This window comes from Pseudonaja textilis, chromosome 12 (genome assembly GCF_049901715.1).
Source record: "Pseudonaja textilis isolate UNSWEBS1 chromosome 12, rPseTex1.2, whole genome shotgun sequence".
Classification (NCBI taxonomy): domain Eukaryota; kingdom Metazoa; phylum Chordata; class Lepidosauria; order Squamata; family Elapidae; genus Pseudonaja; species Pseudonaja textilis.
This window is the reverse complement of record NC_142001.1, coordinates 5046727-5072742: the sequence shown is the minus strand read 5'-3', so window position 1 is coordinate 5072742 and position 26016 is coordinate 5046727. Positions and strand designations below refer to the sequence as shown.

Genomic DNA, 26016 nt, shown 5'->3' with positions numbered 1-26016 from the left:
AAACTGAATATTAGAAGACAATATAAATGGCAGTAGCTAAATAAATTGTTTCCTATTACATCTTAGTTACATCTATTCTTTCCTGGCTTATATCAGTTACAGAATTCATGTATTATGAAGTTTGTAAGGCCTACAAAATGAAATCCTTAACTACAGTGATATTTTAACATTAAATGTTAACAAATATACATATTGTTCAAGTTAACATGCAGCTGTAATCTAAACAAAGCCAATAAAATTTCAAATGACTGAAGCAGGCACAAATTCAAGTCATCATATTACTACTACCAAGTGTTGAGTTTTGAAATTACAGAAATCTGTAATTCAGGATACTAGGAAACGGATTTCTCCAGAAGCAGGTTCTACTTCTGGCTAGTTTTGATCAAGTTTTTGTGAGAGCTAACTTATATCCCAGTTGAAAAGGAGTTCAAGTGCCATCAAAATGCTATCAATATTGAGTAACTGCTCCTCTCCCGTTCTTGTGGAGAGTTGTAATTATCAAATTGCTTTAAAAAAAAAAAAAGAGTTGTACAATTTACACAAAATCCACATTATACATGGAAACTTAAAATGGACAGTGCTGCATTTATAACACACCCTATGCAAGGTGTGTGAGTTAACACTTAAATCGGATTCTCTTTTCATTTCTGGATTGGGGGGTTTGTTTTCTGGCCTCTCGTTCAAGCTGGCGGGAAGCCTGTGAGCGAGTCTGTACAAGGCAGGCACTTCTGGTTTTTACAACCTGCTTGCTGTTCCGTTGGTCTCGCCTGAGCCCACGCTTAGGGTGTGTTATAATCTTTTTAAAGTCCTTACGGATGGAATCATACCTATTCTCAGGATCCTCATCGTCATCTTCCTCTTCTTCCATCGGCACAGCTGCAGAGTGATGCTCCCCTTCATCCCCTTTAGAAGAAAAAAAGGGGAAACTTATTTGGCACAAAGAGAAAAAGTTATTCTATCACGGCTATAAGATAACATCTCCACTATTTGGGGAAATGCCATTCTTTCCAGATGTAGACAGCCACAAAAATCCCATGTGCTATAGAAGAAATTCTGCATGACTCAACCTTGTGAAAAGGAAGAATTATACAGACCTACAACTATTTTCCCAAAATCAGAAAGACAAATGGGAAAAATTTTTAGGGCATGTCAAATTTTCCAACTTTCAATTTTCAAACATTAGGGGTACTCAAAAGTTGTGATATGCCTTGGGGATTGTAAAGGTATTTTGGTTACTTTAATATAATTTAAATGTGCTTAGTAAGTAATGTTACTTTTTAACATTTTCTTTTGTTTCATTTCACAAGTTCAACTGTCTTTCTCTTTTTGTTCAAAGTTATTTTGTCAGAGTGTGTTAGTACTGCTGGCCTCATTTCCTGTGAATGTTATAAGTGATCTCTAATGGCTTCTAAAAAAAGAACAAGACTGGAAATATTCACTCATATGAGCAACCTAATTGGGACTGGCAGAGACCTGTTGCCGTCTGATAATGAGAGACATTCTCAGATATGGGCTAGTGTTAAGAGAACAAAATAGTGATAATGCTAGAAACTACCCAGCAGCCAGTCTTGCAAGACATATATCCAAAGCGCTTGAAAAGTGGGAATGAGCAGTTCTTTTGTAATCCCTGCTGTAAATTCACGAGTGACAATCCCGAACAAGATCCCAAAGAGCTGGAATCAAGCCAAAAACATATCTCTTGGTAGAGGAAAGCTAGATGCCAAAGAGACTTTCATGGTGAAATTTGACAAACTGTTTGACATCCTCAACTGTAAGTGTCAAATTGTTCTGTGTACCGAATTCAGCTGCCTTGCTGGCTGCTAAAAAAAAAAAAAGGCAATTAATTGTACCTGCCCTAAGGAGACAAAGATACCATTGAAGGAACCTGGTTGTGTTAAAGGTCAGAGACAAGATTGGTTCTTTTGGATCGCACCAGATTGGTTTGCCAGATGTGCCCGAGCAGAAACAACTAGTCAAAAGACAAAAGCGCCAAGACAATGAGAGACAAAAGTTTGCCAAATATAAGCAGATAAGTATTTCAGACATTTCAATGCTGACCAATGAGGCAATTCTCTCTTATGATGAAAATGGACAGACGATTGATGATGAAGATGAAGAGGAATGTGATGGAAGTTAGGAAGAGGCCTTGGACCAAGCACATGTGCCCTCTACTTCGAAAGAAAAGGCAGAAAACAATAACAAATGCCGCTATGCACAGCATAAGATACAGTGTTGGTCTACATGCCACAGCTGCCATTACCACACCTGCCTTCATAGATGCTGGCTTGATCACTGGAGAAGACAAGAGTATATGGTCTTTATTGTAGTTGGCCACAATAAAGTCAAGAGAGCCCAGGAAAAAATATAGTTTCTAGATCAAGAAATGGATGAGCTCTGTAAGAAAAGCTAGTATCAGTTCAAATATCATTTCACTCCAGAGAAAGGCTCAAAAACAGGAAAACCTGCTCAAGTGGTTGCAGATAATCTGGTGTACTTTATGAAGAAAACATTGACAAAAGCTTGAAGGCCACTAGAGGAGATTCTACAAAGGTTAATATGGCTATGAAGGTGATGCCATGCACTGAGTAGAGGTCAAGCTTGATTGGAAGTTGATCTGGTTGGTGTGTGCCCTCCACACAAATGAGTTACTCCTACGACCATCACAAAATTAGATGGGAATGCTTTGTCTAACAACAAATGGGCAGGTAAAATTGGCAACATGCTAGACACTGAAACAGAACTTGACATCCTTCATTCACCAGTTTCAACTGGTGAGCCTCTCATTTCACTAAGCAACAGTGTTGTAAAGGATCTCTCTACTAATGACGTGTATGGATATAGGATCACACAGGCAACAAGGACAGGAGAACTTCCCACAGACCTGGCTCTTCTGGAAATTGACCCCATAAGCCATTCACGCCAGTTGACAACTGCAAATAGGCTGTCGAATATGGGTTTGAAAACATGGCTTTAAAAGCAAAACTTAAGAATGATAGTGGACTACGTCATTGGTGTGTACTACTCTTAGTGGTTCAAGATCAAAGTAAGACATCCCTGGATTGAAGGGCTGCATCATGTGTTGTTCCAGCTGCAGCAAGTCAGACTGCAAAAGAGGTCTACTAGATGCTGTTTTGCCAACCGTTCGGCGCTCAGCATGGTGCACTTTCAGTGAAATGATGATCCAGTCTTGTGTTCAGGTGGTATTTGAGGGGAGAGCTGATGTGCAAAAGAACACTGACTTGAGTGGTGCAGGCAATGGCACACTGGGAAATTTTTCTGCAAGAAAAATGCCTTTAATCAATGTGAAATCATCCATCCTGGTGGAGCTGATTGACTGACAGTGTAGATGAGCCACCTTGGACGTGCAAAGTGACTGCAGCGGAAATAAGGAAGTTCGCTGACGAACCAATGCAAGGACCACAGTGGCCCTGTCATGCCCAGTCAATAGAGGGATGTGTGAAACAGGTCACAGAGGCAGCAAGCAGAGTGGAGACACAAGAGAAATGGGAAGATTATTATGTCAGAGGCCAAGAAGCAAGTTGGCGACTGATGGCGAAGAACGAATCAAAACAAGGCTTGATGAAACTCCCTTCAACATTTTTGTAACTCAGATAATTTCTTTCTGATGTTAAGTTTATGATTGCATGGATTGTCTTTTGCTTAGCTAGATAAGTCCCCAAGGTGCTTTTTCAAGACACAATTGGACTTTCTGGTTGTTCTTTGAAGACATTTCACATCCAAGAAGCTTCCAAGAAGCTTCTTAGATGAGAAGCAGAATATCTTCCAAAAAAAAAAAGAGCAGAAAATCCAGTTGCCTCTTGAAAAAACACCTTTGGGACAGTCATGACCTAGATGACTGAAAATCTCCATAGCCATTTAACTAGTTAAGATTCATGCAGAAAAAAAAACTTTTACTTTTGTAACACAAGGTGTAATTTTGAGAAGATAAAGTTAAAAGTATTTGGGTTACAACTGACTTTTGTGGTATATATGATCAGACATCAATTTACCATACCAAGCTAAATGTTGTGCAATTGCAAAAATAACAACACATTTGAATTCTTGGTGTAAAAACACACATTTTTAGAAACCCTAAAAAAAAATTGTAAAACGTAATTTTCACCCCATTAAATAAGACACCCTAACACTGAGGATTAGTATCTTTAGATGTTACATTTTTGCACTGGTTGTTCTATATACTTGGTCCATTCAAGATATGGCAGGGGACTGTCATCCTGTAGTAATATATTTTATTTATTTATTCTTGTACTTATAACCCACCTTAATTATTTTCAAAATAACTCAACCCAGCGAACATATCCAACATGCTTTTCTCCTCATATTTTCCTCACAACAACCCTGTTTAGTGGGCTCGACTGAGAGTGATTGGCCCAAGGTCAATCTCAGTCTATTCTATAGATTAAAGCAAATATAAATGGAATTAAGATAACGAATACCACTTTGCAAAAAGAGCACACTATAAATATAATGACCTATCTGACTAAAGCTACAGATATATTCAAGACAATGCACAGAACTCAAATGACAGACCTGGTTTCCTTGGTTACAAATAAATTCCATGAGCAAGTGTAATGATTATCATCCAATTACCCTTCTTGGTACAATTTAACAAAGAATTCCTTACAAATTCTTGAAAAAATAAGACTTCCATAAAATTAGGAGTGCAATTTACTATGGGCATAATACAGCACTTATTTCAACAACATCAATAAACAGATGCTACATTATAAAGTGTTCTCATTTGCAAATGCTAAATCACCTTTCTCTGGGATGAATTGCTCTCCAACAACTTCATTTAAACAAAACATCAATATCATCAATGATCATAATTTCAAAACCTAGTTAAGGGATATTGTTAGGCTATTCCTCATCTTCATAGATAACTGGCCCACGATTTGCTTACAAACTCAAAGGCATTGTAGAAAAGAAAGCCAGGTTAGCCTGTGGTAGGCAAAAATCCGAATGAGTCTGGAAGCACAAACAAGTTTCGTTAAAAAGCCTTAGCTTTTGTGCATTACAAGGTATTTCCTCTCCATCTGATGAAGTGAACTGCAGCTCATGAAAACTTGGAACTTTTAATAAACATTTAGTTGGGAGAATACTATTTTTAGTTAGGAGAGTACTATATTAGTACTATTCTGATTTTTGGCAAATTCAATGTAGAAGCAATGTAAGAAGCACTGAAGTCAAATTCTCATTCTACAAGCCACTCCTTGGATCTGGCTTGGAGAACTGAGTTCCCCTTTGTACACAGGGCAAATGTTCCCTGCAGTGTGAAATTTGAAGGGGATTAGGACCAAGACTCCACTTAAGTGTTGGGTGGCTAGTTGATAAGCAATTTGGCAGGAAGCGATACAATATTTTAGAGATGGTCACAGGGATTGATTGGGATATGTTTCTTCACTTTGTTACGGAAATCTGGGTAACTTCTCAATTTCATGGGTAGGATTCAAATACATAAAGTCTGTCAAAGAAAAACCAGCAAGGCCAAGTAACACACGGCTGGTCTCCTGAAACTGAGCACTTTAAAGGTGTTCTTGAAACCCTGCCCAAGGCTCAGGGGGTTTTTGTGTCCGAGGGGGGAAATCCAGAGCTCAGGTGTTCTATTTCTCAGTAGACATGCCAAGGCTTCCTAATGCTGATTCCAATTAAGATGGGAAGAGCTTTCTTTTAAGGATTTTAGGGTCCCCCGTCCTCCATTAGGATCTCCTGAAGTATCTTGCTACTCACAAGCTCACATTAAGTTTTAGAGGGTCTTCTGAAGAGTCTACACCAGAATCAAAAATCCCAAATTGAGGTTAAATTTTAGACCACAAATCACTAAGAGGTTCAAAAAAATAAATAAGTGCTGCAGCCCGTAAAAGCGTGAGAAAAGTATCAGGCACTTCTTAGTTGAATAATAAACCTGACTCCTCCTTTCAATGTTTTAGCAAAAGCACAGAGGACATTAATACTTTCCCTTCTCTTCTCTATGTATTTTCCAGTGTGTGTGAGAGAGGATTCCAGTGATTCTGCTGTTTTCCCCTTATAAAAGTTCCAGAGTTCCAGCTGTGGAGCAAGCTTAACTTTTCCAACAGTAACATTTGAGAGCATCCCTAACTAAATTTTACTGTCTTAGGACTGGGTTATGAAAACACACTCAGAAATGACACCTCATGGGCTCAGTATCGTTGTGGGCATCTTTTTCTTTGTTTCAACCACATTGCTTCTTTATTCAAAAGAAATTCACATTTTTAAATCAAGTGAATGTGTTGGTCTTTTTTAAGACAAAAAAAAAACAACAACCAAAAGAATTAGTGAAGGCAAGACCAAGAAATCTAATGTTTAGATTTATCTAGATATTTAGATATTTAGAACAGAAACAAGGGACTTATTTTAGCACCCTATAGTTTCAAGCTAATCACAAAGTATACAAAATGCAACTGGAAAGCATAAGGATATAATTACTCTAATTATAAAATATTAAAAGCAGCTTTAAAAAAGATATGGCAAATAAAAAAACATTATTACTATAAAGAAAAATATATCAGACTATATCAATTTTCCCTAACAAATATTTGGAATTTAACAGAGATTGTACTTGTGACATATGTCATAAAATATAAATAAACCTATTTGTAGCATTTTTAATGAATATGTGACAGTTGCTGGTATTTTTCCTTTAGCAGTACTGTTCTCACATATAAATTAGGAGAGCGTATCATGCTATTTTTAAAAAAATCCAATGCTGGGAATGATCATCCTTTAATGTAATGTAAATCTCAATTATGACCAGTAAATACTATGCTATATTTTGGTTAAATAAATTGTTAAGATAGATTGAAGCAGAAGATATAATGGTTGTCTTGCTGGAGTTAAGTAAGTTTAATCTAATGGACTACAGCTAATTCTAACACTGATTAGAATCTAATGGATGTCTGATAGTTAAATATATAAAAAAGTAAGACTTCACTGATTTAAAAGCAGCTTTTGATTTGATCCTCAATCATTATTTAGGATCAAATGTGCTGCTATTCTCATTAATTATAACTTTTCCTTTGAAATACTATCAAATAATGTTACTTAAATTAAATGAAAAAGTATGCCCATCTTATAGCAGTTTCAGCTATTTGAGAAGTTTAGCACAGTTGATTATTAACCCCAATACATTAAAAATAAGTAATTTAAAATGTTACCATTAAAATAGGCATGTCACTATAAAAGTGCTCTGGCTATACATTAAAAACTTCTCTGGCTATACAAATTTTGGCTGCAATTGTTAATTACATTTTCCTAAAGGTATCTCTCATATTACATTAGCTAACCTCCTGCTTAATTAATGGCCTGTTTCTCCCCCAGTGTTATTAGAGATGGCATGCATAAAGTCAAATATTTCATCCAAGAGTTACTGAATAGGATTTTACTAATTTAGTAGGATAAACGTATCTATATTGAGTGACCATTTACCAGTACAGAATTGTTCCATTCTCGGTATATAGTGGCCTTACATACAAGTGATGAAAATTCATGACTGAGGTCTATGGGATTCTCAGTCATCCGGGTCATAGTTGTCCCAAAGGTGCTTTTTCCAAGAGGCAACTGGACTTCCTGGTACCTGAAAAAGCATCTTTGGGAGAGGTTTACGGATGGTTTCTTGGAAATATATTTTTAATCTTTGTATATCATTTATTGATTTGATATACTTTGGTTAACTTCAGCAGACCATGCACAACAAAATGTTACCATAGCACCTCTCTATTTTACGCAGTGTATCAGAAAAGTTTTTTTCACCATAAGGATTTTTCCAGCTTTGATACACTGACAAACTACATCTCCCTGGCCCAAAGTAAAAAGTACATGCCTACAAATCAGTCTTCAAGTACATAATCACATCTTACCCTTACAAAGAGCTGGTTTTAATTTTGCTAAAAAATTAAACACCTATTATAGAACAAATATAAAACACCTAAAGTTCATGAAAACCAGAAACTAGGTATGTTCGTTATCAATATCAGGCACTAATTAAGGTGTAGGGAGGGGGGCTGACAGAAGAAAGGAACCTAACAGGAAGCCATTCCCAGCCCAGCCCAGATCTACCATTTAAGATAGGAATGGATGTGAAAGGTCTTCTGTCTCCCAGAAGTAAAATCTGTTTTGTACGCTTCCCCCACGTTTATCCGTGGGATGAGAATGCAACGGAAGGCTGCTTTTGCTGGATAACTATCCATTATTTAAGAAGAGATTGAAGGGCCATTTGTCTAGAATGGTGCAGGGTCTCCTGCTTGATCAGAAAGTTGCACTAGAAGACCTCTAAGGTCCCTTCCAACTCTGTTATATTCTGTTATTGACAACAAATAGCCTTAGTGAAATTCACTGCAAGAATGCTCTCCAATGAAAAACATTAAACTTAACAGCCCAGTTGGATAATTAAGATTAAAAGCAATGGAATCATTGCCTGAGCAGTTCCAGCCTAACAAAGCCCAGGGAGATTCTTCTTTCGCAAACCCAGAAAGACTAAGGAAATTCTCTTGGTTTTGGTTTTGCTGCTGCACTCAAATCTGGCCAAAGAAGGAAGTGGCAGAACTGAGCCAGATACTGTTGTAATCAACACTACAGAGATTTAAAACAAAATTCTGTAGGCATTTTGAAAGTCAATAAAATAAATCACAACCAATAGTTACTTGGCTTATATGAAACAGATTTTAATTGAGGGGCTTCCCTAAAATCAGTAAGAAACTATAGAGGAACTCTGAAAATATTTGAGAGTTACAGCGTTGAGTTCCAACTCCCTCTGGCATACAGTATATAAAGTATATAAAGCTTGTAGACAGCCAGCAAATCTATTAGTACAAGTGAGGAACAAACATTGCTATTAAAATATGGTTAACTTATTCTAAATTTGATTACAGAAACCATGTTCACTGAGTATTTTTTGTTCATGTACTAGATTCAGAAACCCTTGTGATAGAAAACTAACTAAAAGGCACTAATTTTAGTTGACATAGAGAAAGAACTGCATTAGCATAAAGCAGAATATGATTTTGCCTTTCTTACAATTTTGCAAGTATTCATTGGGAAGTTTTACTTTTTTTTCAAAGCATTTATAAAGTCAATGAGCAGACATAAAACACACACAAGAAAGGTTGTAAAACTCACTTAACTGCCTCACTTAGCAACAGAAATTTTGGGCTCAACTGTGGCCATACTTCAAGCACTAGCTGCAAAATATAATCTTGATAAGATCAAAGCATCATAGCCATTATCCAATTTCTAGCCTAACGTGGCAAGGATAAAGTACAAAATTTCTACATGGTTATAACTTAAGGAAATTTATACTGCATTGTTTCTTCTTAATAAACACTGACTCCACAATTTAGATAAATTCAAATAAATTTTCATCCAAATGGCAGTGTATACTTCTATAGAGAAATTATTTTAGTGTATCATTCAAGGAAATATTCCAAAATAACTGAAAATATTGCAAGTTCTTATTTAGCAATATTATTGAATATATCAATCCTAATACTGATGAAAATACCTTAAAACTACGCCTATTGTATTTTACATATTCTATCCCAATTGATGCAGCAGCTCCTTCTGAGGTAGGATAATAGCAAAGTTTCCAAGGGAATTGCTTGCCACTAAGTATGCTACAAAAACTACCACAAAATTGTTCAATATAACTAAGACTTATTCAAACCGACTACCCCAATTCTCAAAAAATCTTACTGAAGGCTAAAGGAGTCTGTTTCAATATTTATTCAGTGTTCTTGTACAGTGAAACCCTTCAGCAACTTTAAAAAAGGATGTGTTCTTACAAAATTAAAGCTGCAATGCCTAGCACGTGCACGTCTCACACACACACCCTGCCAGCTATGTGCTCTCTCCATTACTCTTTTCTCTCTCTATAAATGTCTACATGTTGAAGGATCTCTCTGTTAAAGTACTGGAGTTTGCAGATGATACAAGTCATTAGTCTCATCTGAGATGGTGATGAGTCTGCACACAGACAGGAGGTTAAACAACTGGCCCTCTGGTGCAGCCAGAACGATCTGGAGTTGAATACACTCAAAACTGTTGATTTTAGGAAGAGCCCGCCTATTCTACCTCTTGCAACATTAGACAATACAGTATCAGCAGTGGAGATCTCCAAATTTCTGGGTTCTATCATGTCCCAGGACTCTAAATTGACACCTAACATTGTGTCATTAAAAGGCACAACAATGGTCCTCCTGCATCAACTCAGGGGGCTCAGACTGCCCCAGGAGCTGCTGAAACAGTTCTACAGAGGAATGAGTGAATCTGTCATCTGTACTTCTGCAACTGCCTGGTTTTGTACAGCAACAAACAGGATAAGTACAGACTTCAATTCATTTTTAGGACTGCAGAAAGAACAAATGCAACCAGCCTGACTTCCACTAAGGACCCCTAAGGACCCCTAACTGTAAGAGCCAGAAAGAGGGATGCAAAGATGGTGCTCAGACATCCTGGATATATACTATTTCAACTTCTTCCCTCAATGCTGCTCCAGGGCATTATGGCAAGCCAAAACAATAGACACAGGGACAGTTTTTTCACTCGTGCCATCACTCTGCTCAACACCTAATTCCCATTAGCACTGTTTTATGTCCAAAGATATTTACCCATGTAGTAGGGTTGCATTACTATTAACCACCTCCTCTTTCCTTTTACCTTCTGTTTTATGCCCGGGAGAGGGGTTCTTTGTGTTTCCAATCACACTTGGCCAATAAAGACTTTTCTAAGTCTATCTGGAGAGTGAGCTTTATGTGACCGTTCTATAACTGTTTTCCAATGTGATACATATGCAACTGCATTTCCCCCTTCTTGTCTTATTAAAGCCTTCAGTTTCCTACTATACAATCCTAGTTTTTATTAAGTAAATGCAATCCAATTTAATATTTGAGGGGGTTTTTTCTTCTTCCATTTAATTATGTCTGATTCTGAAAAAACTGCCCGGACAGGTCCTTGCAGTTTTCTTGGCAAGGTTTTTCAGAAGTGGCTTGCCATTGCCTCCTTCCTAGGACCGAGAGAAAGCGACTGGCCCAAGGTCAACCAGCTGGCTTTGTGCCTAAGGCGGGAACGGAACACTATGCTTCCTGGTCTCTAGCTTGATGTCAACCACTACAACAAATGGTTTCTCTAAATATATTAATGTTCTTTAAACAAACCTCGAGCAAATTAATATAAACATTTTTTTTCATACTATGTTGAAATAGTGCATTTTGAAACACTTGAGTAGGAATTTGAATTGGAGGAATTTGAATTGCTTGCTTTATACTGTAAAAAGAAGCTTGCTAGTTTAAAAGAAGGTGGGCTATAGTTATTTTTCTGCAAGCACTAGTAATTTTTCACAACTTCCTGTCTATTTGCAAATATTCAAATACACTGTCAAAACAGTTTCTTCCAAACAATGCGTCTCACTCCCTAGTAAGAAAGTACAGGGCTTCAGGTCTGCCCTATTTCACATATTTCAATCCTGGCAGATCAGGAAACACACAGAAAATTGACTGCCAATCTACAATTTGTGAAACACAGACTAAGCCATTCTAGGGTCTTTCATTTCTGTCATGTGAACTAAACCATTTCTACTAGGTTGTTCACTAAATCACGGTAAAGAAAATATTGATTGGTGCAGAGCTATGCAGGTTTGGGCTAGTAGGAAGGCTGTAGTTAGCCACTGGGCAAGCATCCCCCAGAAAGTAATGGGAGAGCCGAGGGAGAAGTTAAATTTATAGCTTTTTTATGATTACAATAAAACAAAGATAACACAATTACCTACAATCATATTTACTAATCTTCTAAGTTCAAAACTGTAATACAGTGACAGCCTCTACAGATTCTGTAAGAGTTACTTCAAGGCTCCCAGGGCTGGTCCTCCAGCTTTCAGACCTGCAACCCATGTTTCGATCCATTCAGTACCCAACCGACATCCAGAATGCACTTCCAGGATAACTAGCAACTTAAATGCCTTTAAAAAATAGTAATCTCTAGTTATCAGTTTCTGGTGGGATGAACAAAATAATTATCATTATTATTCACACTATAACAAACCACCAGCCCTTATATTAAATAATCAGAATATACATGTTAATGTTAGATTATTAATTCTGCCCGAGGCCAAGCATATATTCTCAATAGTGGGAAGGGTCTAATATAAGGTTTTAAGAAAGGTTTCCCCACTGAGAGCTACGCAATTAAGGAATTTCTTCCCTTATAACATAAATTGATTTGAAATCTAAATTTCTCTATAGTCCGTATTTCAAATTTACAGAACATCTACATTAGAACATAATATGCTTGAGGTAAATTTACTGTAGCATATAATCTTCCTCAGTGACTTATATCCTGCTAACCTGGTTTTTGATATTCATGTTTAATTTAGAATTTAACAGCACTTTCTAAAACTTAAAATGATGTCATATATTTAGTCATTCATAATTAATTAATGATATAGTGGAAAACAAATCTGCATATTTTAACTACATTTTTCAACTGTTACTTTTTTAATTTTTCTTTTTTTACCTTCTTTAAAATGCCTATTAAAATACAAGTGTTTTAAATGTATGTATGCTTGTGTGTATGTGTGCGTGCATACGTGCGAACAGGAGGCACAATGGCTCAGTGGTATCAGCTGAGGAACTGACAGTTCGGGTTCAAGGTCTGAGTGACACACAACAGTGTACTCCTGTCCCACCTAGCAGTTCAAAAGCGCGCAAATGCAAGCAGATTAATAGGTACCACTTTGGTGGGAAGGTGAAGTGTTTTCTCTGTGTCTGTGCGTGTGTGTGCATATTCTCCCTTCTTCCAGAAGAATAGGTAATAGGATTGTATAATGGGGTAAAAATTAATTTTTGAATTTTTTTTCAGTGAGGGGTTCTAAAAATATTTGCTTTTATCTCAATTCAAATCTGCTGTTCTTTTTGTAATTGCACAACATTTAGCTTGGTAGGATAAAGACCACATCTGATCATATACCCCACAAATACTGTTAATTTTTGTCTTCTCAAAATTACAGCTTGTGCTATAAAAATTAAAGGGCTTTCAAGCTTTTCTTCTTCATGGCATACACCAGATTATCTGCAACCAGTTGAGCAGGTTTTTCTGTTTCTGAGCCTTTCTCTGGAGTGAAACAATAAAGGTATCTTCCACCCAGCTCACTGCACACAGAATAATGTTCTTCTTTGATGGTGCTGTGGAATTGCTGGTCTGAATTGTTTGTTTTCAGCCTAACTTTAGCTGCATCTATATGGCCATCGAAGGTGCATTCTATTTCGCCTTTACACAGCTCATCCAATTCTTGATCTAGGGACTTTATAATCCTGACTTTATTGTGGTCAGCTACAAGTCTCTTGCCTTCTTCAGTGATCAAGCCAGCATCTATGAAGGCAGGTGTGGTAATGGCAGCTGTGGCATGTAGACCAACACTGTATCTTAAGCTCTGCATAGCGGCATTTGTTATTTCTATAGTCTATTGTTTTCTGCCTTTTCTTTTGAAGTAGAGGGCACATGTGCTTGGTCCAAGGCCTCTTCCTAACTTCCATCACATTTCTCTTCATCAATCGTCTGTCCTTCATTTTCATCATAAGAGATAATTGCCTCATTGGTCAGTATTGAAATGTATGGAATACTTCTCTGCTTATATTTGGCAAACCGTCGTCTCTCATTGTCTTGGCGCTTTTGTCTTTTGACTAGTTGTTTCTGCTCGGGCACATCTGGCAAACCAATCTGGTGCGATTCAAAAGAACCAATCTTGTCTCTCTGACCTTTAACAAAACCAAGTGCCTTCAATGGTATCTTTGTCTCCTTAGGGCAGGTACAGTTAATTGCCCCTTTTTTTTAGTAGCCAGCAAGGCAGCTGAATTCAGTACACAGAACAATTGGACACTTGCAGTTGAGGATGTCAAACAGTTTGTCAAATTTCACCATGAAAGTCTCTTTGGCATCTAGCTTTCCCCTACCAAGAGATATGTTTTTGGCTTGATTCCAGCTCTTTGGGATCTTGTTCGGGATTGAATTTACAACAGGGATCACAAAAGAACTATTTGCTCATTCCCATTTTTAAGGACTTTTAGATATATGCCTCTAGCTATTTTGTTCTCTTAATAGTAGGCCCTATCTGAGAATGTCTCACAGTGTTGGGAGTTCAGAAGGCAGGCAACAAGTCTCTGCCAATCCCAGTTAGGTTGCTTGGATGAGTGAATGTTTCCCATCCTATTCTTTTTAAAAAAGCCATTACAGGTCAGATATCACACACACTGGAAATATAGCCAGCAATATTAACCCTCGTGAAATGAAACAATATATTTACATTACATTTATATAGTTATTTACCAAGTACATCTAAATTAGATTAAAGTAACCAAAATATCTTTATAATCCCCAAGGCAGGTCAGAACTTTTGACCATCCCTAATGTTTGAAAATTTAAAGTTTAAAAAGTTGACAAGCCCTAGAAACAAAACAAAGTGTTAAGAATTATGATATTTATGTAATTACTTACCAAACACATCTAAATTATATTAAAGTAACCAAAATATCTTTAAAATCCCCAAGCATGTCACAATGTTTGAGCACCCCTAAAGTTTGGAAATCAAAAGTCAAAAAATTTGACATGCCCTAATAGGTATCCCTATGCCGTGGCATTTCATTGTCAGCTAGCTCTGAAATTTTGCCTCAAATATACATGTCTGCATTTGCATGCTATTATATGCTTCACTTATAGAAAATCTAGGCAACTTTTCACGAAAGGTAATCTTAAATTGTGACATAAGTATAGCGTTATGTATACTTATACTATACTTTAAGTATAGTTTTAATTGTTCTATATTGCAACTGTTAAATAATAATTGTATATTTTCATTGTAGCCTTGAGCAATTTTGGGAACAAAGGCATTAAAAACTCTGAATCAATGCCTCTACCAATAAACTGAATCAAAAATATATACGAACAAATAGGTTGAACACTTCTCATAGTTATTTCATTTTCATAGATTATAAACAGTCTATTGTAAGCAACACGGCTGTTATTACATTTTGCTTCAGCCAATGAGCTATGAGTATTTTTCATTTTTTGTTCTCCTTTTTCATGATGGTAGATATACATCAAGGCAAAGTTTAAATTAAACAGAAATATTGAAAGAGAAAAGCAGTTGTGAAACAGCATCATTCCCTGTGAATTTTCTCACCATGTTATTCCCTCCACGTATCTACCCTATCCAGCTTTCAGAATTTCTAGTCAGCAACGTTAATGGCTGACTGAAAATGCTGGAAACTTTAGATTTAAATCCCGTTTTATTTTGAACAGTTCATCCTCCTATAGAAAAAAGAGCTTCCAGGGGTACCTGTTTAACCATTATACCAAATTTCTTCTTTTTGGCAGTCATATCAACAAGATATCAGCAATTTAGCGCTAATCCAAATAACATCCTTGAAACCTAAATGCAAAGCACTCTAAAAATGAAAATCTTAAAAGAAATTGGTAAAATGCATGGATTAGGCTTAAAAACATAGAGAGACTTTCTTTTCTTTAAAGAAATAATAAACAAAAGTTTAGATGTAATCATTTGCACACCTGATGACTGAAAAAATCCCAGTTTTCTGTCCACCAACAAGCTTTCCGTGACTAGCTTTATTTTCTGCTCATCACTGCTTTCCTCGCCCACCGAATTCAAATTTTCGTTTTCAGCTTCGTTTGATGAGGACGATGTGGCGGTAGCACTGAGGGAGGCGTCCTTGGCTTTTTTAAGCTCAGGTTTCCCTGTCTCTTTAGAGGCCCCTTTGCCACTTCCCTTCTTGGCCGCCCCTCTCTTTTTGTTCTTTTTCTCCTCATAGAAGTCTTCATCGGAAGAAGACAGCAACTCGCCTCTCGGGTTTTTTGAATCCCTCCTTTTAGGGTTTTTCCTCTTCTTTTCTTTAGCTTTCTCTCCCTTTTTATTTAAATCGTCTTCCAAAGGGTCACCGACTGCTTGGTTTGGGGGAGACTTCTCAGCATCTGAAACATTATCTTGGAGTTTCTTAGAAGTCCTCCCCCTTAAGTTCCTTCCTGTTTTTCCTTCAAGTGTTTTTTGGTTTTTACTGCTGCTTCCAGAAGCACTGCACCTTTCTTTTTCCGGAGAAGGCTTCTCAATTTCAGAACAGGAATCACTTTGCCTCCTTTCAGAGGTCTTTCTCTCATTTATGCTTTTTTCTTTTTTGGCTTTCTTGGTATCATCTGAGGACTCGCCACTTGGTTCTTGCTTTGGGGACTGTCCTGTGTCATCAGAAGATAAATCCTGTAGTTTCCCCCGTGGTTTCCCTTGCTTGCCTGAAGGGCTGCTGTTGTCTTTTCTGGAGGAAACATTCTGCCTTCCTTTCGATGCCCTCTCTTTGCAATCTGGCCCCAGCTTTACTTTAACGGGGGCCTCTTTACCAGGCGTATCTTCCAAAGAACTGCCTGCCTTCTCCTTGTCTGAAATTAAGCACTCGTCAACTTCACTGGGCAATTCATTTTGCTGCTTCTGGTTTGATTCTCTCGTTTCTTTTTTAGATAATTCCTCTTCCACAGAAACAGAATCTTCTTTCTTTGGCATTTCTTTTGTAGTTTTCTTTGTCTGCTCTGTTTTTGTTGCACTGTCTCTTTCCAATTCAGAATCATTATTAGAAGAATCTGAGGAGTTCTGGCGTTTCTTTTTAGCAGCACCTAAATCTTTATTTGAATTACCTTTCTTAGCATCAAAATCTGACCCAGAGGTAGAACTCTTCCTTTTTCGTTTTCCGTTCTCCTCCTTCACCATTTGCTTCTTTAATGTACTTAGCGCCTCCTTGGATATTTCATTGCTGCTATCAAGATCTGAAGAATTCTGGCTCATCATGGCTACCTCTTGGAGAACAGCGGGCATTTCATCAGAATCAGAACTATGGTCTACAGCAAGCCCTTTGCTTGACTGAGGACTGCAAACGGTGCTGCTGGGAGAACTCGGCTTATCTTTTTTCCCTTTGGACTGTGGGGTTTTTCTGCCATACTTTTCACCATCAGGTTCGTTGCTATCTTCCTCAGAATTAGAAGTTAAGGTATTCATGTCAGTTGGACGCCTTAAAGGTGTAGTTTTAACTCGTGGAGACCTTCTGAGATCTTCTACTTGTGAAAGCAAATCTTTTTCTGGTATACATTCAGAACTACAATTTTCATTTCCATCTTCTTTGTCCTCTTCCCTTTCCAGTTTTTCATCTGGATCCTCAGGTTTCACAGGAGAAGATAAGGAAACTGGTGTCAATTTTACAACCAATTCCTTCTTAACTTTTGGAGAATGTATCATCTTAGTCCCATTTTTACTATCTTTAGATTTATTAGTATTTCCTGAACCATGTTCTGTTCTGTTTACAGTACTCTGTCCACCTGCTTTCTGCACATCCATACAGGATTCAAAAATATCCTCAGGAACAGATGACGGAACAGAAACAATGTCCATATCTGTTGCTTCAGTGTTATCCGGTTTATACTGAAGCTCTTCATTTTTGCCAGACTTTTTATCTTTGCAGTTCAATTTTTTGTTTCCCATCCGTTCTGTTACTGGCACACTCTGATCACTGGAAGGCTCACTGACTTCCGATACAGTTTTAATTTCTTTGCATTCTTTTCCTTCTGTTCTTTTCATTTCACTGTTACTCGTTTTGATTTCTGATTCTTTCTCTTTGGTATGTTTCGGTTTGAATTTAACACCCAGAGTTTGAATCTCGAGGTCCAGATCTTCCTCCAAGGCTGCATGAGCCTTTCTAATGTCATTTAACACAGACTTAAAAGCCTTCAGCTGACGTATATGTACTGTTCTGTTTATTTCAGAATTTTCAGCTGCCTCCTTGAGAAACTTTATAAAACTAGCATTCATGTTAGTTGTGGTTTCAGCAAGCTTTTTTGTTTTTTTCAGCAGTACTTTTGGCACCATTAATGCTTTATAAGAATAAGTTAGAGCACCAGAATATGGATGATCTAATTTCTTTTCTTCTCCATTACAATTTGAACTATTTTTCTTTGAAGAATATTTAAGGGAATTATCATACATTTTACTTTTATCACTGTCGACTCTGATTCTCTTCTTATTTTGCTGTAATAATTGTTCCAAATTTTCAAATACACTATCACAAGCAGTGACCAAGTCCAGCAAAGGTTCTGGTTGACAGATATAGCAATGCCATTGATTATTTTCATCCATTATAGTTGACAGCTCCTTTCGGCCTAAATTGCGCAATATACATTTTTTGCAGAATGCGTTATGGCAAAAGTCACAGCAAATTAAGTTTCCACCTTCAGCACACCATCTGAAATTAAAGTTTTTAACATTTTTAAAATATGTTCCCATAAACAAATGACAGAAGTTTTTCATTAATATACAACAGGATTGGGATACAAGGAGCTATATTATTTTCAAAAGATAAGACTATCACCATTTTCTATCAAGCCAAATTAGTATTAATCCAGATACCCTAGGGCTGTGATGGCAAACCTATGGCATGTGTGCCACAGGTAGCACACAAATCCATTTATGCTGGCACGTGAGCCACAGGCAAATTTACTTCAGTGCGCATGTGCGTGCCTCACAACTGATTTTCAGCCTGTTTGAGGCCTTTTTCAGCTTCCCAGAGGCTTGAGGACAGCTGCTGCAGCCTTTGCAGGCTGAAAAATAAGCCCGTTTCGTCGCTTCCTGTCATACTGGAAGTGATGAAATGGACCTATTTTTCGGCCTACAAAGGCTGCAGAAGCTGTCCTCAAGCCTCTGGGAGGCCGAAAAAGGCTTCAAACCGGACTGGAAATCAGCTGGGAGGTGCAGTGCAGGTAAGAGTGCGGCAGTGGGAAGGATTGCTTGCGCATGCGCAGGGGTTGGGGTGGGGGTGCGCATTGCCTTCTGGGTGCCAGCACAATTTTTGGCACAGAAGCCCAAAAAGATTAGCCACCACTGCCCAAGGACTAGTCAGTAATTCATGAGACTGAAAATTCAGAGCTGTTCTCAAACCATGAGTTCAATGGGACTGATGCAATTTATCTCAGACTACAAAAACCTTGGCATCCCAAAACTCGTTAAGTTCCCCTCAATTGTTCTCCAGTTACTTCTGTATTTCGTTTGGACTAAATGCAAGTTAAATCATACAAATTATAAAAATAAAAGGCAAAGTGAATGAACTATTTCTCCTATTTAAAGATCAAGTAACAACTTTTGTAGGAACATGTTTTTACTAAATCTAATACAGCAAATCCATATAGGCATTATTAACAAACCTATTAACAAAATTCTATGTGGGTAAGTAATTAGTTGCATTATTCTCCAAAGAAGATGAAGCATTTTACTTTCTGAACGCTTTAAACAATGCAAGGGAAGTTCTATTCAGTTTATTAGGTTTAATTAAATGATGTCAATTTTATACACTTACCTACACTGTTCGTCCATCCCATCTGCATCACGGCTGATATCATCACTCATATAATATTTGAAGCAAGTCTATCAAGAAAAAGCACTTTTTTTCAGAAAGCTGAATTAAATTGCTGGGTTATATTGCTTAACAGTATTCTTACTTATGTATAGACGAATTTGCTTTTTTAGAACACAGAGAAGTCTTTTTGTTGTTGTTTATTTCATCATTGCAATCAAACATAACACACAAATTTTACTCCAAAGTAATTTACAATATTATTTCTCCACTAACACTAGGCAGAACTTAGCTGAAACTGAGTCAAGCTTTTTTATTAATGAAATGTATACACTGCTTCAGTCAAATTGGTCTCTAGTTTACATCCCCATCCTGCCATACTATACAGAGTATGTACCAAAGTTATATTCCAATTTATTATTTAAAATGACATTGAATATTTCAATTATCATTTTCTTCTAAACACTTTTTTACTCATTTGATGCATGACCTTTGAACATTCCTAAATATAGAAGACCTTGCTGGCTATTTCCCCCCCCCCTTTTTTTTTCAAAAGTCTTGAGATCAGTTTCTTTTAAATATAGGAGGCAGTGAATAGTATTCTAATAAAATTTTACAAGTCACTAGGTCTTGTACCACAGTACTGAATTTTGAATTAGTGTTGAGTCCTGCCCAAGTAGCTTTTTAAAAAGTAGGGATACTGCGGGGAAACTAGAAAGCTATTACCTAAGAAAGTTCTGAAAAGACTCATTTGGAAGTAAAGGCTTCTTTTTATTTTTAACCACCAATTTATCTGGAACCATAAATCTCTGGCCCTTCCCCACCCCCCATGAAAGGAATGTTCCAGGTATCTGTAGGAGAAATATAGGTAAAACATTTTGGGGAAAAAATGGAACATGGGTTCTCCCTTTCTGAATGCATCAGATCTCTTTTGACCAGAGATGGAAAAGACTTCAGTAACTGCCTAGATGCTTCATATAACTATCTATATTTTCTTGTTTCAAAAGTTATTTTTGTCTTATTCCAAAATCTGTACCTTCGTGAGGCGTTTAAAGTGATGATGCCGCAGAAGACAAAAATCAGTGCATGACTGCATACACACAAAAAGTGGATTTTCAATAAAATTATTTTCAGTTTATTGGTAAATAAATGAGAATGCCAATGCACAGAGATAGAGAGAATATATAGATATATATACCTTACATATAAGAACTTTCAATGTTGGATGTCTGTAGATAGAATCTTTTTGAAAATGATTCACCTGCTGACCACAAGCTGTACAGCTAACAATTCCATGAAGCCCTTCCTCTATGAGAGAGAGAGAGAGAGAGAGAAAGAGAAAGAGAATGAGAATCTGTTAGAAGCTTTACATTTTTTCTGTAAAATATTATTTTAACACATTTTATCCGGTATAATTTTGAAAAGAGATTCTTCATATAAATGGCACAATTTGTGTCACATTATCAAGCACATGTGGGAGACGCTAAATTGGAGATTATTACAAGGCATGTAGAAAAATACTATTAAACAAAAAATGTGTTAAAAGATAAAAATTATTAGCTTCCATTTCAACACATTCACCTACACTTAACATTTTTATAATTGTAATTCAGTATCATAATATAAGTATTTCTAAGTAGAGATTAACCGTATAGTATCTTTTAAATTATATATATTAATAATAAAAAGATACACGTAAAAATTTACATATAAATGCTATATAACTTATAAAGACAACAGGATTAATACGCTTTTAAGGTAAATCCCAAACTGAACAAAAATAAGAAGTTTCAACTTCTAAGTAAGAATGCATTTCACATTTTCAAAATAATATTTATATATCAAAATTTCAAGCCTACGTAGTTCTCCTGATTTGCCTGATTTCTATATGCATGGGAATTGTGCTTCAGTCTCACAATTGGTTTTGTAATTCACAAAACATTTCTAATTCATCAAGTCAGTCCATACACAACTTTCTCAGGTTGCAGATTCTACACGCATACTGAGCTACATTATAGGACGATAAGAAAGATTTATGGCAGGTGGTTCTTCCTTTAAGTGGCAAGAGCAAACAATTAATGAGCAACTATGCTCATTAATTTTGTACATCAGATATACAGAAAATGCTTCTCCAAGAAACATTTTGCACACCATTAAAATAAGAAACTACATCATCCAATACACACTTCCCAACAGCAATGTAAGAGGTTTATTGTATAGTCATAAGACCTTATCAGTAACATAACATAAATATATAACAAGACAAAATGCAGGTAAGTTAGATATATAAGAATACACTAATAAAAACATATGTGGAAAACCAGGGAGTTAAAAATCGGATAGATCACCCTTGCAGGATACACCAATTTGTTCAATGCATTGGGTTCTTAGGACAGCTGCCTTGATTATAAACTTAGCAGTCCTACGGATGATGTGTACATTAGAGGCCCGGAGGAAATATAAGAATCTATGGTTTGATTCCCAATGGGCTGTTCTTAGAAATGATAAATATTTATCATTAGAAATAAATATTAGTTAGATAAATCCAGTTAGAAATGATAAATATTTAAGCCTAATGGGGCCATATATTTGGCAGTTGAACAAGATGTGGGAAATATCTTCAATGGCAGATGAACCACATAAGCAGGTTCTCTCGTGGTATGGTACATGGTGGAAGCGCCCATGTCTGGACATGGAATCCAGTAACTCTTTCAGATCGTATACTCCTAAGAGCAATTAGCTCTCTAAAAATTCATTAAGCTGCTGATAAAATATTTCTCTTTTCTTCAATAGCTTTTTCCTAACCAACACCTGATACATTAAGTTTCTGCACACTGAGATTTCTTTTGGGTTTTAAAATGATACAAAATAAGAGAGGTGAACAGAGACAGGTTGTTGTTTTTTAACTTGAGCTAGTTTGGAGGAACTGGGTGATTTTGCTTTTAGATTATTTTGGATTATCTTTTTTATGTTCCTCTCATCTCAAAATGTAAAGGAAGTATGATGCTGATTTCTAGCAGACAGCAGGGCAGCTGGTGCCACAGGAAAAAAGAGTTTGTAGTCCTCTTATATCTCTGTGGTATCAGATTGCCCACCCTAACTCCCAAGTGTCAGTCAGCAATACAATTACTGTAATTCTTATTAAGCTATCTTGCCTATTATACTATTACTGTTAATCTTCTCATCATTCCTTATCACCCATCCCCTCCCACTTGTAACTGTATGACTGTAACTTTGTCGCTTTATATTGACTGTTTCCTAGTATGATTTGATTGCTTGTTATACCCTATGACTATCATCAAGTGTTGTGCCTGATGATTCTTGACTCTTGACGAATGTATCTTTTCTTTTATGTACGCTGAGAGCAAGGCAAATTCCTTGTGTGTTCAATCACACTTGGCCAATAAAGAATTCTATTACTAATGCTATTAGGAAACCAGAAGGCACTGAAAACCAACATACAATATATGCACAAAGTAATGACTAATGTGGAACATTTTAAACATAGAGTTTAACATAATTCGTAACACTTTACCTCCTCGCTTCTTCTGAGCTTCTGGTTTTAGTTTAGCAGTATTTCTATTCCTAAATTCAGGTCCTTTAAAGTCATCTTTGTCTTCATTAAGTACTGGCTCTGGTTGTACTACAACTGTTCCTAAAAAAATTATAGTTAAACATTACAATAAATGTTATGAAATCAGAACTCCAACATTCAAATTTAATCATGTATTCATGCAGTTATTGGACCCTGAGGTTAGCTACATTATCCAACCTTTGTGTGACTTTGAAAGGCTATAATTCCAAAGGGTTTTTAAAAAAAAAACTTCAAAAGAAGGCTTTGCCAATCCTACTTTGGCAGACTTTTTCAATTCTCCTGGTATTTTTATGGGGTGCCAATGTCTCACCCACTTTTTGTGAATCATATCCAATATTAATTGTATATATGATATGATAGCATAAGCTGAAATATTCCTGGGTATATAACCTCTCTGCCTTTTGTCCTGCTTTGAATTAGGTTCACTTACTTCATCTTTCGTACGTGTACATTCACACTAATGCAGGGCACAAATGGTATCACAGTATCATGGTATTAGATAATGATTAGCATTGTGTATTTTTGACAAAATACTGACATCAATATATTGATTATATAGTTCACTAATAAATGTGGTAATACATGATTTAACATATAGATAGAAGTACTCAAATATAGTGCAATATACAATTACACATTATCTGCAACATCCAGTGTTTCTATACTTCAGTATACCAACATTTGAGTTATATTACCATTTATTTACCACAGACCAAGTGACAGAATTTAAAAATATAGCACACCATTAATACATGCATTAACATGTATTAATGCTTATAACATGTATTAGTACCTATATAAAAAAAGGAAACCTTATAAAGTTAACTATACACACACAAACACACAATACACCAATTTCTGTAAGCTAAGGCTTTAAATAAAGCTTCTGCTACTGCCTTCGAAACACCTGGGTGTTGGTTATTTAATAAGAATACATTAATCCCCCACCAGGAGTGGAGTGAATGAAAGTCAAGAGAGGTATATTAACTCTGATTGCCAATGCAAGTACAGTGGGCACTTTAAAAGGATGCTTACATGATAGATTATACTAAAGAAATCACACCAATCACTTTTTTAAAGGCATTTTAAATCCCTTTTTCAATAGTATTCAATTATCTAATTGAATGTATGCTACATGTTCCCTCTATTCAACTCTCCCCGTTGTTTTCTATACAGATATACTATTGAATGATTTCTACATGTGGAAGATCTATGCATTATTTCCCTGATACAGGTACTCGATGATTTATCTGATTAAAATTCTTTAGCTGTAGCTTCCCAAATAGCAGATTCTCTTACAATTTATCCATTAAGTGCCTCCAATTTGTTTGCTATTCTGATCACCTCTAACTAGTTACTTTCCCTCAGGCCAACCCCCCTCACAGGCTATTGTTGTGGGAAAACCGAGCGGCAGAAGTATAGGTCGGGGACCCCAAGGCCATAGCCCATTTCCAGGCCATGAGCGGTCCCGGAAGTGGGGGCGTATCCCCACTTGCACAAGTGGCTCCAGGAAACCATCGCTTCCCCACCCTTGCTGTCCACAAAGCCGGAAAAAGGCTGGAGACCTCTGGTATAAGTAGACTTCAACTTACAATTGGTTGCTTAGCAACCATTCAAAGTTACAGTAGACTCCCCCCACCCCTCCCCAAAAGCTACTGATATCTCAGTCTGAAGCTGAACTGCTCCACTTATCTCACTCCATCCCACCACCAATTGGATCCCCACAGGCTTTCGGCCTGCTTCTCACCCCGCTGGGCCCCACACCCGAATAACCCAATGGCTCTTGCTTACTTAATTCTGCTTGCTTTAAAAAGTGAAATGTTAGAAATATTTTTTTAATGGCTCCAAAACTTTAATTTATGTTACACTTGTATACAATTTGTTGTCATATACCTTTAAATTAATGAACCGCTTATCCCGGTTCTTTATATCCTGAGGTCAACTGCTGCTACTTGAACGAGAATCCATTATTTTTATCAGTGGCAGCCAGCATTTTCAAAATGGAAGAGAAAGGAAAGAATAGACTAACAAAACATTCTAATATTGTTTATTCAGTGACTAACAAAATATTCTAATATTGACAGTACTTCAGAACTAACAGATTAATTACCTTTTGGCAAACTTTTCATATCAACTTCATTTTCCGAGTTTTCATTTGAAATATCTTGAGTAATGGTTTCATCTAAAGTCTGTTCTTCATCTGAGCCAACATATTTCGTTACAACTGTGGGTTTTCTGAATGAGCAGCAAAGACAAATATTAATTATGTCCTGTGTACATATTTAACAAAATTACAGAATTTTACAAACTCCAATTTTGCACAGCATTACAGCCCGAAATTATATTTTTATGCAAGGAATCTAACAGAGTTTATGAAGAATTTTAAAAAATCAACTAAAAGAATTATAATTGATAATAATATACAATTCCACATAATCAATGAGAATAGAGCTGGAAGGGACCTTGGAGGTCTTCTAGTCCAGCCTCAGACAGGTGGCTGTCCACTCTCTTTTTAGAAACTTCCAGTGACGGGGCACCCACAACTTCTGAAGGCAAAGCTATTCCACTGGTTAATTGTTCTCACTGTTAGGAAGTTTCTTCTTAATTCCAGGTTGCTTCTCCCCTTGATTAGTTTCCATCCATTGCTTCTTGTCCTGCCTTCACGGGCTTTGGAAAATAAACTGAGCCCCTCCTCTTTGTGGCAGACTCTCAAATACTGGAATACTTCTATCATGTCCCCCCACTAGCCAAACCCAAATCCTGCAGCCGTTCTTCATGTTTTAGTCTCCAGGCCTTTAATCATCTTAGTTGCTCTTCTTTGTATTTTTTCAAAATCTCAACATCTTTTTTGTAATCAAAATTGGATTGCAGTCAATTCTGTGCAACTGGATTTTAGATCTCAGAATATTTGTATTCAATGAGTAAATTAATATTATGAATTATTTTTAAAAGTGCAAGAAAATATACTCCATCAAGTGCCCCATAATATTTCTGTTAAATCAC

General features: G+C 36.6%; 1 protein-coding gene across 1 annotated transcript in view; it reads right to left on the bottom strand.

The window, feature by feature from the left end:
* The window catches only part of ATRX (ATRX chromatin remodeler), a 98651-nt gene that overhangs the window by 52010 nt on the left and 20625 nt on the right, over positions 1-26016 (bottom strand). The window contains exons 5-10 of the mRNA XM_026703099.2: positions 25124-25248; positions 22954-23073; positions 20617-20726; positions 19422-19489; positions 15592-18314; positions 828-903 (exon numbers count right to left, since the gene is read on the bottom strand). Coding sequence (XP_026558884.1) covers positions 828-903; positions 15592-18314; positions 19422-19489; positions 20617-20726; positions 22954-23073; positions 25124-25248 — 3222 coding nt within the window. The remainder of the gene's footprint in view (positions 1-827; positions 904-15591; positions 18315-19421; positions 19490-20616; positions 20727-22953; positions 23074-25123; positions 25249-26016) is intronic.